We start from the raw sequence: 20,520 nt of genomic DNA on the forward strand, positions 1-20,520 counted from the left end.
TTGACTGGAGTCCAACATCCCTGGCATAATAAATAGTGTGCTGTGACAGGAAGACCCAGCAGTAGCACTTAGCATGACCACCTGACACTCAAAGGAGGCATTTTGCAGCCGCCAGGCATGTCTAACGTCATTCTTGTGTATTAAAATACTGTATGTTTGTTGTAGAGCAGAGAGGAACAATGTATAACAAAAAGGCAGCCTGAACAAGGATCTCTGGGCATCCCATAATTTACAGATATGTTCATATGATTATTTTTAAAATACATTTTAAGAACAAGAACTCATTCAGACCTGCTCGATGTTTGAACCGACCCCTATTTTGTAGTACTTTGCACCTGCGTGCATCTTTCAGTTTGTTATAAGCATGACTGAACTCTCTGGAATGGCACTGCTCTGTATGCAGACGCCCATGTACAAACAGATTGGTCACCTCAGCCCCAAGGTAGAATCAGGTAGTGATGTAATTTAGTCTCCCAGTGGGTAATTTTGAACAAGAAATGCACAGAACTGCTGATAATTTTGCATAGAAAAGTTAAAACACTGATTGTCTGGTCAATACAAACAGGTCATCGAAGTAACATTAGACCTCACAGGGAAGCAGCTGAAAACAATTACTCAAACTACTCAGCTATTAGACAATGAATTCAAGGGAAAAGTCGCTTAAAGAGACTCTGTAACAATATTTTCAGCCTTATTTCTTCTATCCTATAAGTTCCTATACCTGTTCTAATGTGCTCTGTCTTACTGCAGCCTTTCCTACTTGCACAGTGGCTGTATTATCTCTGTTATATGATCAAATCTTCTCTCTTGTCAGCTTTGTCAGCTAAGGCTGGAATGTGTAGAATGTGCAGCACTGCTTGTCATTGGCAGAAGCTTTACACACCCTCTTCACACTCTGTGTGAGTCACAGTCTGAGCCTATCAAAAGCTGGTTAGTTTGTTTGTAAACACTGCCTAAAACTCTCAATTACAAGCCAGGATTGCAGCAGGGAGTGGCAGAAACAGCACAGAGGGGCCCAGGAGAACATAAGGAATGGAATGGTATGCTTTTTATTGTAAGAATTTTAGAGTACAGATTCTCTTTAAGGTCTTGCAGACATATCAATAAGCAAATGGTTTGCATTAGTCATAACATGGGAAATGCAACATAGCAGAAGGGGCAAGGGTACTCTACTGCAGAAGGAGGTATCTTCTCTACACAAGATACTGCAAAAAACACGGTCGCTGAAACACAAAGCTTTCAGGCAAATGTACAGACAAAATTTGGGATTCTGTAACAGATTTGGCATCAACTGCAGAAATCAAACTGTAAAAATACTATGGTGTACCACCAGGAGGCGGATTTATAAAATGGCATTGTAAAAACGCCCCAATGCCATTATAGATACGGTTTATCAAAATGTATAAAGCTATGCTAGGCGCGGTTTGTGAATGGCTTTAAAAATGCATGAAAGAGAGCTTGTGTATCACAAAGTGTATTCTGTGCTCACTAGTGGCAGTGACCTCATCACAGCGGCTTTATAATGACATGGCAAGGACTTTCCCTGCCTCCTCACTCATACGCAAAACAAACATGTGATTCACAGTGACTCATGACAGAGGGGAGAGACGCCTCCTTTGTGATTAACCTTCAGCACTGACAGGACACAGCTGCACCCTGCTTATGTCTGCCTCACAAGGAAAACTTCACCCTTTAAAAAAAAAAAAAAAAAAAAAAGGATTAAAAACTTTCTGTGCCAAGTGCAGTGATACAAGGAGGTGCATGTGACCCATTATAAATATACCCTCTTGGTGGGAGTGGGTGGTTGTTACTAATCAAAGGTGCGGATCCAGGATGTATCTAAAGCCATACATATACTGTATTTTTTGGACTATAAGACTCACTTTTTCTCCCTCAAAAGTGGGGGAAAAAGTCACTGCATCTTATAGTCCACATGCAGGGAGTTCCTGACTTGTGAATTCCTGCCAATACGAACCTCCAACCTGCTGCAATGTTGAGGACTCCCTGAACTGTGCCCTTGCAGAGGGGGACACAAAGGAGCATAGAGGAAGATGCAAGGGGGACACAAAGCGGCATAGAGGATGACACAAAGAGGCATTGAGGATAACACAAGGAGGACATAGGCGGACACAGGAGGACATAAGAGGGACATGGGAGGATACAGGGAGACACAAGAGGTACAAAGGGGCATGGGGTACAAGGGGGCATGAGGTACAAAGTGGGCATAATCCACAAGATGTCCCTTTACTATGGATGCACCAGGTTTAGTATATATTTTTTTCCCCTGGTTTTTGTCCTCTAAACCTAGGGGCGTCTTATGGTCAGGAGCGTCTTCTAGTCCGAAAAATACGGGTACTTGAGCAAGTATTTTTGAAAATATTAAAATTCAATTTGAAACCCCATTTGAAGATCTAAAACAAATCTTTTAAGTCTGGAATCATAATTTCCTTAAAATATGTAAAATCCCAAATAAAGAATATAGATAACTGGGAGAAAATATACCCTCAATGTACGAGACATACTTACAGTTAAACCACAGTCAATTAAAATATTGATAGGTAGAAATCTGGCCTCAAAACAAATTTCCACACAAACAACAAGCATCTGTGCAGAAATAAAATGATACCTCCCCTCGCATTACTGAGTTCCAGTTGGAGAGTCTTAATCCCCATGCTTACTAACATATGGGTACCGGGAAAGCAAAAGAAGCATCTTTAACACAGCCACCTATCTACCTTTGCCATAACAGACAGGGAGTATTCTCATGCATGGTGATCACTGTGTGATGAGGGTATGTATTGTTCTCTTTACAGATGCCTTTGGTTATTTTAAAATTGAGAAAGGCTGTAAATTTCTCAAGCTTCCGACCAGTGACATTCACTGTAAAGATGGGACACAAACCTGCTTTTGTTGCAAATACTGCCAGACACATGAACATGCCCAAAATTACCTTGGGCAGCAACACAGAAGAACGTCTTCAACAGTAACACTTAAGGAAACCAATGTTTGCATCAATAAATGGTACAATAATACATACAAATGCAGTTCAAAAGATCCTCTAAAATGCACAAGCAATAAAAACAGGACTCTATTGGCTGCTTTGGGCCAAAGTTTAGCATTCCTCTGCACCATTCTACAACCAGGTCACCTGGTCACCATCAGCTGACAGTCAGCTAAGGTATAGGTGAATTAAAGCACCCATAGATTTATACATCATGCAGGTGATCTAATAAAGGAGATGTGCAGTGAAGGGTTGGGATTTCACTACATTCATCCTTTACTTAATAGCCTCACAAGAATCACAATACTAGGAAACCTGATGGTTTAAACCAAATTTCTTAACTAAATTTAGTCCATTAAAAACACAACCATTGCTTATTTATCATCATACCCTGTTTAACCAATCTGAAGATTGCATTTCATATGAGTTACGATCTGTAATGATTGTAAAATGGCACTTTCTCATGTGGTCGCAACCTTATCTGAACACTTCTCCATTCAGGAACAAATACCATATGGCTTTCTAAATATCTGTGATTCTATCCCATATGCATGTGTCTTGCTGGTTCCTAGTGAAATTATAATAGAATGCATTTAATGGTTCTTGTAAGTTACAAATGGACAGTACCTATCACTACATTAAAACACACTGTGTTTTACTCTTTTCTAACACATTGAGACAGTACAAAGAATAAAAGCCCACAAAACTTAGAAAAAAACAGAAATGCATAAGTTGTATCATATAAAGTACTTGGAGGGCTAATTTGATAAAAGGTACATAAAAACCATGTGGCTTTAGTCAGCATTTGAGAAACAACTTTTACACATAAAAACACAGTTCAATTTTGGGCAAACTGAATGTGTAAACTGAGTTATTGAGTTTACTACTGACTGCAGGTCACAACTTATGTCTGTCACTTCCTGCATTGCTGAAAGAAATGACTATAATAGACAAAAGATGAAGACAGCACCCCCCCCCCCCCCCTGTAGACTATACATCTGCAATAAGCTTAATAAAATAAATAGTTTTAAAAATCTATCGTGCATGATATCAGGAATTTGGATTCCTGCACAGAATGATGAGGAAAACAAAAACATTCATAATGCTACTTTGAAAAAAAAAAAAGTATTTTTAAATTAGTTTTTTTTTTAAACACTTAAATAAAAAAAAAGCAAAGTTTAAGCAAAGTGATCATCAGCAAAGTGTTTTCATGGATATGGCTGAAACCAAGATGTGCAGAGCAATTTGTCCTCAGTACCAGCCAATTGGTATATTATGGCAGTCTTCCTTCTCAACAGGACACAGTGTTGTCAAAAAAAATTAGAGGCAGCAAGATAAAAAGAGTTCCAAGGTCCAATTCCCTAAGGTCCTTAATGTTTTAACTTGGCATCTAAGCGCAACCAATGCAGGCCTTGACGGGTGTAGCGTACCAGTTCTGTCATGGTGCTTGCGTTAAAGACCAAGGGGCCCATCACTTTGTCCAATTCTGTGAAAAACTCTGAAAGTAAAGGAAAAAAAAATAAGGCTTTAATAAAATTCAGCTCTGAATATTAATAAATGAAGCACAGAAAAGTCCTTAGCATCCATATATCAGTTGTATCACATCGCAAAATAGCGGCACTGCACATGCCTACTGCTGCGGTGCAACCACGGTGAAGCATAAGTACAATAAAAGTATGCCTTGCTCCCACAGTAAACGCATGTATTACCTAGTTAATGCATAGCATAATGTGCATTGCTGCGTTGGAACCTGCTGCACCACAATATATGTGGAGGCCCAATAGGAATATAGTTGCATTTGCAATGCAGTAATATTGTGCTTTGGGACACAAAAAAACCCCCTAAAATTCTTTATTCTACCTACAGTTGCTAAAAAAATTCACATCTCTTGTGTTCTTAGTTTCAAAAATTAGATCAAAGTGTCTAACTCTTATCAGCAACTGTGAATGGACTGTAGGAGAGAATTGCTGAGGCAGCTCTGACATACATTACACACTTAAAGGTGGCCATACACTGGTCGATGTGCCATTAGATCGACCAGCTGACAGATCCCTATCTGATCGAATCTGATCAGATAGGGATCGTATGGCTGCCTTTACTGCAAACAGATTGTGAATCGATTTCAGCCTGAAACCGATCACAATCTGTTCAGCTGCTCCTGCCGCCTGTCCCCCACCCCGTATACATTACCTGAGGCTGGCTCCCGGGCGTCTTCTCCGCACTGCACCGCTGTTCTTGCACCATCCCGGCGCTTCCTGTGTTACTCCGTGACCAGGAAGTTCAAATAGAGCGCCCTCTATTTCAACTTCCTGGTCACCGGAGTGACACAGGAAGTATAAGCGTACACTGGGACATGCGGAAATGCGGTGCAGCGAGGAGAAGAGGACCCCGGAGCCAGCTTCAGGTAATGTATACATGCTCGGATCGGGCCCGAATCGTACGCCGCAAGCGACGCGCTCCTACCGCCGGGCGATCGAGGGTAATTTCCCGCACGGCGCGATCGACGGTCCGATCCGATTTCGGGAGGGAATCGGATCGGCGGGTGCGTTTAGCGCAAGCGATTGGCAGCAGATCCGATCCCAGGATCGGATCTGCTGTCGAAACGGCCGTGAATCGAGCCAGTGTATGGCCTGCTTTAGGCTTAACCTCTTCAGTAAGAAACTGGCAACCCTTTCAGCGAGCCCTGCAAAAGTGAAAACTAGTGGAACTTCAGTTTGTTTGTTTTTTTTACAATTTTTATAAATTGTAAAATTTAATGAAGAAAGCCTACCACTTTGCTCTTTGCAGAGCTGTTCAGCCTGGTCCCAAATCTCAGTGGCAAAAAGGAAGTTGGATGTTACTTGAACGTAGCTGGCTGCCATCTGATGTATCCTTTGTGGAATAGTAACTGATGATGTACCACCTGAGGAACTGGACACGCTGGAGGTATAGCTGTTTGAGTTACCGGGTGACAGCTTTGGAGACACAGGTGAAGGCATGCTGACAGACTTGCTGTTTAAAAGGATCAAAATAATAACAGACACGTTACAGGCTGTTTTCATAAAGAGATATGTAGGCATAAATTAGCAGAAAACAAAAAAGCCTAGTGACAAATACTCATAAAATGGCTGCCATCACCTCTAATCAGATGGCTATTTTTAGGGGTGTGCATGGAGATGCCGAATAAAATCAATTTATTGTGAAAAACCACTACAAAAGCAATTCAGCCCTTTTTACCACAGAAGTTTGCAGGGATGGTAGGAGACTTTATTCCTGCCACAGGGAATGGTATAAAAGCCTTCAGTAGTAGTATGGAGCAGAGAAGACTTCTCGCACTTACAGAGTGTGCTGTTACATACATAATTGCTTTAGCGATTTATGCTCAGCAAACTGCTACCAAGACTGTCTTTTTCTTGCATTCTCCAGGGCACGTCTGTTACATGACATGACCTCGTATGCATCACAGACATGCTTGTGAGGCTGAAGAAAAACCATGGCAACACGGGTTGAGCACATTTTATATGACAATTCTTCATTGAATATCAAATCACGCACTTCAAAATATCACAAAGTACAAGCTCTGCAACCATTGCAGTGAGATCAAAGTTGGGTGCACTTACTCATTTCACTTTACTCACGCCCTGTAAGTACTTAGACTAGCTAAACTAGTGACAGTTGAGCATTAAAGTGTGTATTTTATGCTCTCACATGGTGCTACACCTAACGTCTAAGGATTAAGTCAGCAAGAGGGGCAGTGGGACATCCAAGCTTAATGGGAAGTTTCGTTGAGGTTTTTTCTTTTAATTCCACCTGCATTACGCTTAAAGTGGATCCGAGATAAACTTTTCCTCATTGCATAATTGTGTTCCTTTCATATTGTTTATAGGGCATTCCTCAAGCCAAATACTTTTTTGTTTTAATACTCTAATTCCCTATAAACTAAACAAGCTTCACCCACAGCTTTCAGAGTGCCTTGGCATTTTCAGAGACAGTAGCAAGGGCTTATGAGAGCTCAGTCTGGGCAGGAGGAGAGGGAGGTGTTACTAGCCAGAGAGGCAGAGGGGAGGAGGAGGGGTGCTGGAGATGCAGATCAGCTTACCTGTGTGTAATGTTTACAAACAACATGGCTGCTGTTATTGTATCACAGGAAGAACTAATCATATTCTGTTGAATCTGTTGGCAGCTAGATTTGCTGTGCAAACTATCGAAACTTTAGATAAGATATATAGACAAGTTACTTGTTATAGTTTTTCATCTCGAATCCGCTTTAAGATTAATCTTCAAGCAGACAGCTCTGCTTAAACTGATAATTGCAGAATGTGGTTTCCTTACATTTTGATGTGTTTAAATGTACTTAAATGCTTAAAGAAAACCTGAACTGAAAATTAAAAGTCAAAATAAGCATACACAAGTCATACTTACCTTCCATGTAGTCTACTCCTCAGTGTCTTTCTCCTGTCCAGCGTCCTGTTTGTTCACTGTGATCAAGGGAATTTTCCGTCCTCCATTTTAAAAATGGTCATTACACCATAACAGCTTTCTGGTCAGCACACAGTTAAACTGTAACATCGCCCACTTGAGCCATAGGGAAACATGGGCATTACCTGTTACATCAGTTTTCCTCTCAGCTATAACTGACAGCAACTGATATATTTCAGATCTGACAAAATATTGTCAGAACTGGAAGGGATTATTGTCAGAAGAAACTGGTGAGCTTCTGAGAGGAACTGAAGGCAAGGGAACTGTGTAATGTTCATTTGAAGTTACCTTATGTGTTTATTTTAAATATTTTTACTCCGTACAGGTTCTCTTTAAAGCGGATGCGAGATGAAAAACTAACTATAACAAGTAACTTGTCTATATATCTTATCTAAAGTTTAGATAGTTTACACAGCAAATCTAGCTACAGACAGCTTCAATAGACTATGGTTGATTCTTTCTGTGATACAATGATAGCAGCCATGTTGTTTGTAAACATTACACACAGGCAAAAGCTTATCTGCATCTTCAGCATTCAGCCTAATCCCTCCTCCTCCTCCCCTCTGCCTCTGAAATCTCTGGCTAGTAATACCTCCCCCTCCTCCTGCCCAGACTGAGCTCCCATGAGCCCTTGCTACAGTGCCAAGGCTCTCTGAAAGGCTGTGGGTGAGGCTTGTTTAGTTTATAGGGAATTAGAGTATTTAAAAATAAATAAATAAATAAAGTATTTCGCTTGAGGAATGCCCGATAAACAATTGGAAAGGAACACAATTATGCAATGAGTAAAAGTTAATCTCGGATCCACTTTAATAAGTATGATGGAGACCGTAGAAACAGGAAATGAATTGCCGGGAATAGGATGAAAATGGATCTAAACTAAATAGATGGGGACGGTGCCACAATTCCATACCCACACACGCCTATACTTCTGCATGGATTTATATAAGTGTAAACTGGAACCTGTTTTTTTTTTTTTTTTTTTGCTATGGATCAGCACCTGCTTTTCAATCTACTGCAGATCTTGCACACCCTGACCAGAGACAGATGTGGAAACAAACTGGGCAAACCAAAAGGTGTCACCGTGTGGAACAAAATGTCCATTATTTAATGTAAACTCAAGACAAACTGAAAATTCCAACTGTAGGGATGACAGATAACACAAGTGTGTGAATATATAAGCTGAATAGCACTTACCTTCCCATACCAGGTGATGGGGCTTGTGCATTACTGTAGGAGTTCTGTCAAGAGAAGAAAACAATGTACTATACTCATACTGCAACATTAAATGCAACCTGAAAGAAGAGCAATGTGGAGGGTGCCACTCCTTTCTCAAATAATACCAATGATGGTCTGCTGGCTTTAGCAGTTTTAGAGTAGCATGTGTGCATTACCCATACAGCCAGTGACGGCAGAAGGTATTAAGGGCAGAACACCAGCGCATCAGCCACAGCATTAGCATATTTAACAGAAGTCTGAAATTACTTTTTTTGCATTCCAGGTCCTTTACTATTCTATTAAGTGCTCATTAACCATTTCCCCTCCCCCGGGACGAATACCTACGCCCCTGCAAAATGCCACAAGTCTGTGCAGGGGCGTAGGTACTATGTCCCTCCCGCCGCGTACCCCCCCCCCCCCCCACGCTCACGGTACCGCCGCTCATTACCACCGATCGCCTGCCGCTAGATCAATGAATGGGAAAACAAATCCCATTCATAGATCTAATTCCCCGTGTGAATGGCTGCCGCCGTCTATTCAAACGGCAATGCCATTCATGAATCACGTGCACGTAGTGCTTCCATTTCCGTACTAACAGTACAGAGCTGAAGTCACTACTGAGGACATCTTGTGGCCAAATTGTAGTATTACATCCCCCTTTTTTTCAGTTTATCATCGCTAGTTTTTTTTTTTTAATTATTATCATTAACCCCTGACCTCCCACACTCCCCTTAATGTTACCATTTTTTTTAATAAAAAAAAAAATACAAATAATAAAAAAAAAATACATAGTTACCTTAGGGACTGAACTTTAATATGTATACAAAAACTGTATACTACAATTACTTTATAAATTATGGGCTTGTAATTAGGGATAGATGCAAAACTTAAAAAATGCACCTTTATTTCCAAATATTGGCGCCATACATTGTACTAGGGAAAAATTTTAAACGTTGCAATAACCGATACAAATGGGCAAATAAAATGTGTGGGTTTTAATTACGGTAGCATGTTTTATTTTGAAAGTATAATGGCTGAAAACTGAGAAAACTGAGTTAGAATAAAATAATTGTTAGCAAAAAGTACCCCCCAAAGAAAGCCTAGTCAGTGGCGAAAAAAACAAGATATAGTTTGTTTCGTTGTGATAAGTAGTAATAAAGTTATAGGTGAATAAGGAAGGAAGGAGCGCTGACGGGTGAAAATTGATTTGGTTTTTTGAGAGGAAAAACCCTTTGAGGTGCTCGTTTGTTGTTTTAACAAAACTTTATTTACAAATAAATATTTTGTGTGTGCTATTTAAGAGTCAGAATGTGGCACACCCAAAGACTTGTAGCCCTTAGCTTAATGAGATCAGAGACAATGAAGACAAATTAGTGGGTGTTTGGGCATGTGAATAAAAACAAGTCTAGCTGAGAGCTACCACCGTTCTCTATTCCTGTAAAATCCCTTAGGGTTTTACAAACTAAAAGGACCTTACACACTAACTCTTTTGGGATTGTTTTGGGTACCTTTTACTAATGTGTACAGGTACCTCGAGAGCTCATTACCAATCGATTAGACATGGTGGAAAACACCATGCTTAATTGCCATTGGTATGCACTGTGGCAGGTGCTGGCAGCTCACTTGTCCTCCCTCCTTACAGAATAAACTGTAGAAATTAGCAATGAGATAATACAACACTCCCTCAAAGCCTGCAAAATAGTCTGGTTGTAAAAGTACAAATGTATCAAACAATGTTAAGATCTCTAGGCAAAAGAAAAATGAAGTGCAATGTCCACTTACTTTCAGATGCTCTGTTAAGGTTTTGGAATATTTCAATGCACTCTCTTTCTTCAGTTTAAATAACCGCAAGTACAAAAGAGACTGACACCGAAGACTGTGAAAGTAGAAAAACAACAGGCTCAGCTTTTGTTTCAAATTTACACTTCTGTTTAAATTAAAGTTTGAATAGGGAGAAGGATTGGAACTTTTTGCATGGTCCTGACCAAAGAGACAACATTTCACTTGACATTTCTGGTCACACAATGAACAGTAAAACAGAAGTTTGCTTTCTTAAAAAAAAGTTATTCAGGTTGGAGTGAGCTCTGAGATGTCTCCCAGAGCATCACTGCTGCATGTGCAAATCATCTCTTTGCTGTCCCTGAAAGCTAAACACACCTCCAGAACCGCTGGAATGCAATCATGTGTCACCTTGTTAATATTACAGAGCCACAGTAATCCACCATGCAAACAGACCCTTTCAGACTGGTTGGTCATCATCAGTGCATGGCATGGATTAATGTGGCTCTATGGGGTAGGACTTGAAAACACCCAGAGTTACAGAGTGCCCAGCAAGCTCATGGTGAACCAGAACTTCCAGGAGTGTGTAAGAGGCTAAAAGAGACCCAAAAGCCCTCTTACTAAGATGCTATGAAAAACAGAAGTTTGCCTTCTTAAAACAGAAGGTATTTACATTTATTCAGGTTTGAGTTTAACACTATAACAAGCGCACACATCATGGAATTCCAGCAGTTCTGGAGGTGTGTTTAGCTTTCAGGGATATCAAAGAGATGATTTGCATATTCAGCAGTGATGCACTGGGAGACGTCTCACAGCTCACTCCAACCTGAATAAGTGTAAATACCCTCTGTTTTAAGAAGGCAAACTGTTTTTCATATAAACATAGTAAGAGGGCTTTTTGGTCTCTTTTAGCCCCTTACACACTCCTGGGAGTTCTGGTTCACCACAAGCTTGCTGGGTACTCTGTAACAATGAACAGCGAATCTTTCCAATGGGCACACAGAAAGCAATAAACACATAAAAAAAGTAAATCCTATACTAAGTTAAGGTAAATTAACTTAAAAAAAACAAAAAACTGTTCAGATAAAAGATTTAGAGTTTTGGGAGTAGGTTTCAGACAAAATAAAATACTCGTGACTTTATTTTATTGGTAACGTGATCCTGCTCACTTTATCACATTATTTTTGTATACAGGGTCGGTACTCTGTATTCAAAGTATCTTCAGGTGTCCTTTGATACATGTATTTTGGTAGCATATACAATATGGGAGCGGTAACACTTGTCAAGTTACTGGAAGATACTTACCAGAGAACACCTAGTCTTTTGTCAGCGGCTGTGGCATCTGGAGCTGAGTGACTCTTCAGTTTCATAGTATATCTGAAAAATCATATCAGAATTGTTATTGGTATTTCATCAATGTGAACCTGTGCACTTTATTGCACATTCAAATAAACCCCGATTAGTAGTTCAAGAGATTCTTATCCCCCCCCCCCCCCCCCCCCAAAAGTGAGTTCCCAAGTCAAAATATTTAGCTATATATGGATTTATGATAGTAGAAATAGCGGGAGCAAGAACAGAACTGTGTAGGTTATGTCATTTTCCATGTTGGGTGCTTATTAAAATAATGCCAAATGGCATCTCATCCAGTAAAGGGAATTATGCATGTTGGCAACCTTGGTCCCTCTATCATGTGACCTAGCTAAAGTCTATATCTAGTTGCAATGGAATGGGAAGAAGGCAAGCTTGCTCATTCACAAGCTTGACTGTAGCCTGGATCTACCATGACTTGCCAAAGAATTATTTAAGCAAGCAGCAGAGAGGGGTAAGCAAGGCTAGAGCTAATGCATACATAGGGTTCTTAAGTAGTTATGCACCATATTTTTTGGACCATAAGATGCACCCAGGTTTAGAGGACAAAAACCGGGGGAAAAAAAAAAATACACTAAACCTGGTGCATCCATGGGTGCAGGGCGTCTCATGGATCTTCTCCCCCCAATGTGCGCCCTTGTGTCGTCCTCTTTCACCCCTGACACCTTGTGGCCTCCTGGTGACGCCATGTCCTCTTCCCACCTGGGTCCTCATCTGACCGCCCCCCCCCTCTCCTCCTCCTCCAATGCCCAACTCTGACCCCAGCCATGGAACTGCACAGTGTCTTGTCTCCATGGCTGGGGTCAGAGGTGGACACCAGAGGACAGAGGTGAGACATTGCGCAGTTCCATGGCTGTGGTCAGAGGCGGACACTGGAGGACAGAGAGGGTCAGAGTACAACACGGGAGGACACTTGTACCCTTCCTGTGTGTTTTTCATTTGCCACAAAAACCAGGTGGGGGGAGGAGTTTGGGGCATGGCGCCAGGCTGAATACATATTATTCGGACCATAAGATACACTGACTTTCCCCCCCCCACTTTTGAAGGAGAAAAAGTGCATTTTATGGTCCAAAAACATAATGTTTTTATCTGCTCTTGATATACATTTATTACTGATTTAGCAAACTGAGTTGCTATAACTGCAGACATTGCCACATATGGCAAAAGAAGTAGTATGTTTACATAGAATGCAAGATGTTTTTATGCGTTTACACCCAGAGGTCCTTCTCAGGATTCAGGAGGCAGTCTGGGATGATTGTAAAAATGTATAGTACTAGGCATTGACCTATGTAAATGAACATCTTTCAGATATCTATCATGTTCCCATTATGTAGGCTCAGCCTTATGAAAAACAGTTTCGCTAACCAGTAGAAAGTAAAACAGGCAGTTAGGGAAGAGAAGGCTCACAATTACGTGAGAAAAAAAAAAGATAAAAATACACATTTTAGAACACCCAGGATTCATGTGTCATGGAAACCAGAGAATTAAAGTGCGTATGGAACACCTGTACACTGGACAGCACTTGCAGTAAATAGTCTTAGATTAAAATCTGGGACAGGACACTATCTGCATGGAATATGAATGTTGTTTCCCCCTAATAAATGCCCAGTAACTGTTCTAGTACATTAGATTAAGACAGGAAATAGACTGTGAAATAACCCTAAATGACAGTTAAAGATGTTAGCATTATATAAATAAGTGCATCCATATAAAAATGCAGATGAAAAGGTAAGAATTATCATAATGACTGATTTACTATAGCCACACATCCAAATACATACTTAATGAGTTCCACTGTTTCTGAATACATGGGAAATGGAGATTTGGATTCTTGCACACTCTTCTCCAACGCATTTCCACATTCAATAAAAGAAACCACAGCATCTAGGTAGTAGACTGCTTTTTCGAATCTGTCGGACTGAAGAAAAAAAAAAATTTAAAATTATATTCATATAGCCTAGATTTAAATGTAATTGACCTACAAAAGAGACAATGCAATGCTTGCTATGTCTCAATGTATAAGAGGGTGGTGGGGTAACCCCTGTATCCTGGTGACTGATTTACTCACATCCAACAACCCACGTCTTGTGTTCAGCCCCTGTGCACAGGGTGGTGTTTACCATCAATCTACCCTATGATATATGCTTCCTCATATTGGGTTGATTTAAAGGCGTTTATGTGGTCTGAGGTGACAGAGGACAAAACGGATTGTTGCTTACTTAAACTTTGAGTGCTGAGGAGTTTTTGGATTCAATATATAAGGCAATTATCTATGGTAATTCTAAATGTTTGAAAACGTTCTTACCAAAGCATCTGCATTATGTTTCAGTTTCTTTGCTTCCTGCAGGTAATGATCAGCTGAGTGATTCCTGAAGGAAAAAAGTATTGCAAAGTTAAAATAATTTCATAGGACTAAAATTGTGGATTACAACTAGGTTATATGTTATGTCCACTGTATACTCTCTAAAAAAAAACTCACACGCAAGTAATGTGATTCTAAACATACAGTACAAACATTCAAAGTACAGAACAAAAATGTATAGCATTTAGAAGCTGATACAACACTGAACAAGGTATAAGCTACCATGGGAATTTTCCCTCTCCTGCTATACATAACACAGCCTGTGGATGTCACCGCTTGGATTAAATTTTCCACACTGCCTTTTTGGAAAAATCACTAACTTTTACTTCAACATTTCTGCAGTAATTGAACAACGATAAACCAAAATCATGACATACACAAAATAATTAAAATTCTATATTTTAAGCAAAGGCATGTTACCTGTCTTCAAATGACAGCTTGGCCCTTCGAGACTTGTTGTCAATGGGTGGTATGAAGGCGACAGCAGCAGGGGTTTTCTCCTGCAAATGTACAAAACACAGTAAAAACTAAGCTATATTAAAAGTGCACACTGCAAAAAATTGAAGATGCAATTAAACGGAGCAAGTTGCCAAAATATGTTACAGCCTGTTTTGATAGATATCCATGAAGTAAATGGTTCTCCAACTGACAGCAATTACAGAGATATATTGAATCAGATATATACGGCAAGGAGAATATAAACCGCAAAGAGGTTTTTACACCTTTCCACGCTATCTAAAATTAAAATTAAGCTGTGTGATGATGTTATTTACCTTAGGCTCCTTTGTAGTGCTACTGCTTTTCCCTTCAGCCTTTCTTTGTTTAGCAGCAGAAGAGCTGCTTTTGCTGCTGCTCTCCTTTGTGCTATTGCCAGATTTCATGGATGATGGGCTAGCTGTTCTTTTCCTAGTGCTGTGCTCTGATTTGGTGTCTTTCTGTTGAGCTGAAGGAGCAGGAGATGGCAAAGGGTCTTTTTCTTTGACTGGATTCTGTTTGGATGAACTATAAGGAAAAGTAAACAGATTGTAAATGCTTGAACATTTCTCTTTGGACTCACATGATAAAATGCCCTGAAATATTGCTGAAAACACTACTATTGAAATCAATGCAAATCATGCAGTATAACTGCTGGAATAGTTAAAAAATTAAACACTGAAGCATTCCTATCTTGGAATACTGTACATAATGGGCAATGAAAAAATCGAGGAAGACAGCAACAAGAAAGTGACTTCTTATGGTCTCATAGAAGAGGACATTGCAATGCTGAAGATTATCGTGTTGAAGAGACTAGAACTCCACATGGGTTATAGTTATGTTCAGTAGAGATAGGTCTCCTCAAACGTATAAAGATATGACCAAGGATAAATGTACACAAAACAATCCAACAATAGTCCCCATTCCATCACCAGCATACTCATACAAACAATTACGTACTCTTTGTTGGACGACTTGCTTGATTGTTTTTCCTCCAGTTTTGGTTTCTTACTCTCGTTTCCTCTGCAGTCATCATCGTACTGAAATGAAAACAATTAATATAAAAATTGCCCACAAAAAAACTGACGACCTTAAACTAGCATTATCTTCTACAGTGAAGCTTTTACTTCATTCTGCCCAAACGTTATAACTATTTTCAAACATAGCATGTTTTCACACACCAGGAGTGCCAATCATTTTAACATTTGATATTACTTCTACAAACCATTTAGCAGTCTTCCTCCAAGAACATTTCTAGCTGAAGATTACAATGGAAAAAACTAGGATATATCACAAATGTATATGGAATGGTATGCTGGGGGTAGAAAGGTTTATGGAAACCCTTAACCTTAAGTTTGTCATCCATGTCATTATTACACATTTACTTCACGAAAACAGTTTTATTACAATGCAATAATTTACAGGCAAGCAGCAGATTCTTCCCAGCCATTTAACTTTACTACAGAACTTCTGTGGATAGATCTACTGTAGATCTATGCACACCAATAACCAGGACGGACTTTGGACCCAACTCCTTTTTTTATTAAGTACAACTCAGGATAAAAATAAATGCCTTAAAAAAAAAAAGCTGTCGAAGTCTAAAAAACAGAGCTTTAGATTTTAAGCTCACAGGGCAGGGCTCTCTCACCCTTTTGCATCTTGGAATTTGTTATACATTGGATTCATCATATTACATTTGTCACTGTAATTACTATGTCTGCCAATTCTGTATTTTGTACCAGTGTCTATATGTTGGGTTCACCATTATCTGTATTATGTAGCCCATGTTTGTTTCTTACTTAGTACAACACCACGGAATAGGTTGGTGCTTTATAAATCAATAATAATAATTGCAAAGCATTTACAGGGAAATTGCAATCTAGACTGTCAAGACTATTAGGGTCGCATTCACAGTGGGACGTTTGGTCGCACGTTATAGTCTTATAACGCAGCTTACCGCACTGCAATGCTAATCCTATGGGCTGTTCACAGTGCGCCGTTAAAATCGCATTAAAAATGTTGCGTTATGTTAACTCACTGCTTGCAGTGTGTTGCCTTTTAACGCAGAGACGTTGCGACTTTAACGTCGCATTAAGACACAACGTCCTACTGTGAATACAGCCTAAAAGGTTAAGGATGGGTGAACCACCCCAGTAAATGATCATAAAGGACCTGTGGAAAAGTACATCTATCTCACCTCTTCATTAGGTTTTGTGCCCCTCAAAAAAAACTTGTGGAATTATGTCAGTCATAAGCAGATCAGTACGTAGACCAAGAGGTCGGAATGGAAAAAAGATTAAGAGAACAGAAGCCACAATAATAGTCAATCTCTGTATTCTATAAATGTAATTTGGAAAGCTTTGATTGATAATATGAAATAGATGACATCAAGTGAATAACAGCATTTCCAAACTGCAAGAGAGCTTCCCTGAGTGCTCGCTCTATTAACATGGCCAGCGAACTATCTAAGAATTATATTATTTTTTTAATAATATTTTATATACTCACGGAGACCTGTACCTGTACTACAATGCCTCTGAAGAAGCGATCTTTCATGGTTGTGAAACGCTCATCATGCTGAATTCAATGACACTTTGGTGATTGTTGTTTTTACTTACCTGTCCATATGGATTTTTTTTACATGTCATATTAAAAGCTTATGTTTAATTGGATATAACTGTACACAATATAACCCCTTATTTCTTGTTGCTTTTTTCTCAATGCTGTTGAATGGATTTAGAGGGGGCGTGATAGTGATGTAATGGATCTATAAGCTATCTAAAATAACCCAAGATACAGTCAAAATCTTCTGTAAAAAGAGGAAGATGTTTATTCTTCATTCTGTTTTGTCATGTGACTGAAATAATGAAGAAAAAACACATATGGTAACTCTAGTAGTATAACAATATACAGGCCTGTAACCTGCAATGTTAAAAGGGACTTGATGTGACATGGTGACACCAACTGTGCAGAGTCTCAATCTTACTAAAGCTGGCCATACACTGACCCGATTTGCGGCCGTTTCGACAGCAGATTCGATCACTGGGATCGAATCTGCTGCCAATGGTTCGCGCTACACGCCGAATTTCGATCCATTCCGTCCGATCCCGTCGATCGCGCCGTGCGGAAAATAACCGTCGATCGCCCGCGGGTAAAGAGCGCATCGCTAGCGGCGTTCGAGTGCCCGACGCAATAGAGCTGCAATACATTTCCTGCTCCGCTGGCGCGACTCCCGGGTCTCCGCTCTTCTTCTCCGCTCTGGTCTCCGGCATGCTTCCCTTCTTCCTGTCCCGGCAGGAAGTTTAAACAGTAGAGGGCGCTCTACTGTTTAAACTTCCCCCAGACAGGAAGAAGGGAAGCATGCCAGAGACCAGACCAGACCAGAGCGGAGAAGAAGAGCGGAGACCCGGGAGTCGCGCCGGCGGAGCAGGTAATGTATGCGGGATGGGGGGAAGCGGCGGCAGCACCACCACAGACTGAACGGTTTCAGGCTGAAATCGGTTCACAATCTGTTTGCAGTAAAGGTAGCCATACGATCCCTCTCTGATCAGATTCGATCAGATAGGGATTTGTCTGTTGGTCGAATCTGATGGCATATCGACCAGTGTATGGCTACCTTTAGAGAGCTAGACTGTTATCCCTTCCCCACCGCAGTGTGTTAAGAATCTAGGGCTCTGACAGTTTACAATGCAGTAGGGCTCACTGGTAAGTATAAGAAGTTGTAAAACTCTGCATGGCTAAGAAAAACACAACTAAGTGCAGGAACCAGAAAAGTTCAAGAGTTGTCTGCATGTGAGCTGCATCACACTGATAAACTACACTCCCGTACCAGAGACAGCAAAACAATTAAAGCAAACCAGTGAATGGTTCAGTGGATTCCCAGATCATCTTTGATCACATCATTCCTGCAGAACACTCTTCCTCTTGTGGCTCTACCCCCGCCATGTACCAGTGCGTTTGGGTTGGACATGCATGGGTAAAGTCTATGTATGTCCAGTAGAACAAAGCCACTCGAATAAAGCCTTATTTCTCTGTGCACAAGCACTTTGTTTGACTGGGCATAACACAGACATTACTCATGCTAACCAGTTTGAATGCGCTTGTACACGGCCGGAGCGTAGCCACAAGAAATCTATTTGACAAGCTCTCATCTAACATGTGTAGAAGAACCCAGTGCTGTAGGGGTGGTCTTAAAGAGAATCTGAGAGGCCTTTGAACTATCCAGAGGCCTTCCACTAATGTGGCAAGTATACATTTTTTATGGGGCTTCAGGTACACTTTTAAAAGACAAAGAAAAAGACAAACACTCATAGCGCTTTTCTCCTGGCGGACTCAAAGCGCCAGAGCTGCAGCCACTAGGACGCGCTCTATAGGCAGTAGCAGTGTTAGGGAGACTTGCCTAAGGTCGCCTACTGAATATGTGCTGGCTTACTGTACAGGCAGAGCCAAGATTCGAACCCAGGTCTCCTGTGTCAGAGGCAGAGGTTAGATTTGAACATATACATAAAAAATACCACCATGAGATTACAGGAAAGTGCCATTTAGGATTAGAATTTCAGATACAATTGTTTATTTTGGTTTTTTTGGGGGGCCTAAAAACCACATCCTTCCACTGGTCTCCTTGCTGAAACTTTTTTTGTTTTTGACAGATTGAGGAAGTTAGCAACATCAAATTTTATTGCTATGTTCACATTATGTCCTTTCAGAAGTCATTGATGACAGAAGTAAGGTGGTGTATATCTGAGTAATATGCCCACTAATCTGAAGGTCAGGTACCGTATATACTCGCATATAAGCCGACCCGCATATAAGCCGACCCCCTAACATTTACCTCAGAATTCAGCAAAAAATGATTGGCTCGCATATAAGCCGAGGACAGGACAACACTGGGGTGGTTGTTGCATTTCATATGGTGATTATTGCAGAGATCACATCTGTATGAAACAGACGCAGGAGTCGGCACCATTTAACTGGTAATCTTTACTAAATGTACTGGTAATTATATAAAGCCATGTGCCTTGTGTATGCACTCTGCACACAGAACTCCCACCACACGATCTACAGGCAGAGCTGAAATCTACATTACTGACCTCATTCTTGAAGAGGAACTGAACTGAAAAAAAGTCACTAAATTGAGCCTCCTTATCCCTTTGAAATTAATGATTAGACACAAAACACTTGTGAAGGGCAATATAAAAGTAGATATATTTGTGCAATACAACTATGAATAAAAGAGAATGGCAGGCTCCATCTTAGAGCTCTATCCCTCCATTTTGCAGCTCTCACTCCATGGGAGGTGCAGTATCTGATTCTGTGGGCGGTGTTACAGTTGGAGTTAGACATGCCTATTCACGCCCACAGAATGAGATTTACAGCCCAATGTCATGAGGTCATCATCAGTCGCCCTGTTACAGGAAACTGACAGCTGTGGCTTCTGCTGCTGCCCTGCACTGTACTGGCACACACCTTGATAAAGTATTATTTTTTTCTCTAACTATGCCTCCTGCAGTGTGAGATCTTGTGTTGTCATCCTGTAGTCCTGCAGCTCTTCCCATTCGTTTTGTGCCAGATCCCATATCATGTCCTGTAGTCATGCAGCTCTCCCCTTTCGTATCCTGTCCGGCAGAGGTAGGGGGGTCACGCTGCAGAGGGAATCTGCTCCTATGTCAAACACCCCCAACCCTCCTTCTCCTCCTCGTAGGTGTCACGCAGGGGGAATCCCCTCTTACATCATCCAGCCGCCCTTGTCGTCCCCTGTAGGTAGCTTGACAGATGGAATCCCCTCTTATTTCACCACCCCCTGCAAGCGCCCCCTCTCCTACCAGTACATAGCGCATGGACTAATTAAGCCCCATTTGAATCA

At 40.7% G+C, this 20,520-nt stretch overlaps 1 protein-coding gene across 3 annotated transcripts in view; it reads right to left on the minus strand.

Annotated features, from left to right (window-relative positions):
* Nucleotides 1-342: 342 nt before the first annotated feature.
* Nucleotides 343-20,520, minus strand: part of AFF4 (ALF transcription elongation factor 4) — a 150,980-nt gene continuing 130,802 nt past the window's right edge. For 2 of the 3 annotated variants that reach the window (XM_068277474.1, XM_068277472.1), the window contains exons 13-22: nucleotides 15,618-15,697; nucleotides 14,957-15,185; nucleotides 14,604-14,683; nucleotides 14,127-14,190; nucleotides 13,603-13,739; nucleotides 11,759-11,830; nucleotides 10,457-10,550; nucleotides 8,654-8,697; nucleotides 5,772-5,992; nucleotides 4,048-4,499 (exon numbers count right to left, since the gene is read on the minus strand). In XM_068277474.1, coding sequence (XP_068133575.1) covers nucleotides 4,372-4,499; nucleotides 5,772-5,992; nucleotides 8,654-8,697; nucleotides 10,457-10,550; nucleotides 11,759-11,830; nucleotides 13,603-13,739; nucleotides 14,127-14,190; nucleotides 14,604-14,683; nucleotides 14,957-15,185; nucleotides 15,618-15,697 — 1,149 coding nt within the window. In that variant the 3' untranslated portion in view covers nucleotides 4,048-4,371. Of the gene's footprint in view, nucleotides 1,691-4,047; nucleotides 4,500-5,771; nucleotides 5,993-8,653; nucleotides 8,698-10,456; nucleotides 10,551-11,758; nucleotides 11,831-13,602; nucleotides 13,740-14,126; nucleotides 14,191-14,603; nucleotides 14,684-14,956; nucleotides 15,186-15,617; nucleotides 15,698-20,520 lie in introns of those variants that run through there. The other variant, XM_068277475.1, reaches the window with a different exon arrangement.

Source organism: Hyperolius riggenbachi, chromosome 3 (assembly GCF_040937935.1).
Source record: "Hyperolius riggenbachi isolate aHypRig1 chromosome 3, aHypRig1.pri, whole genome shotgun sequence".
Lineage (NCBI taxonomy): Eukaryota > Metazoa > Chordata > Amphibia > Anura > Hyperoliidae > Hyperolius > Hyperolius riggenbachi.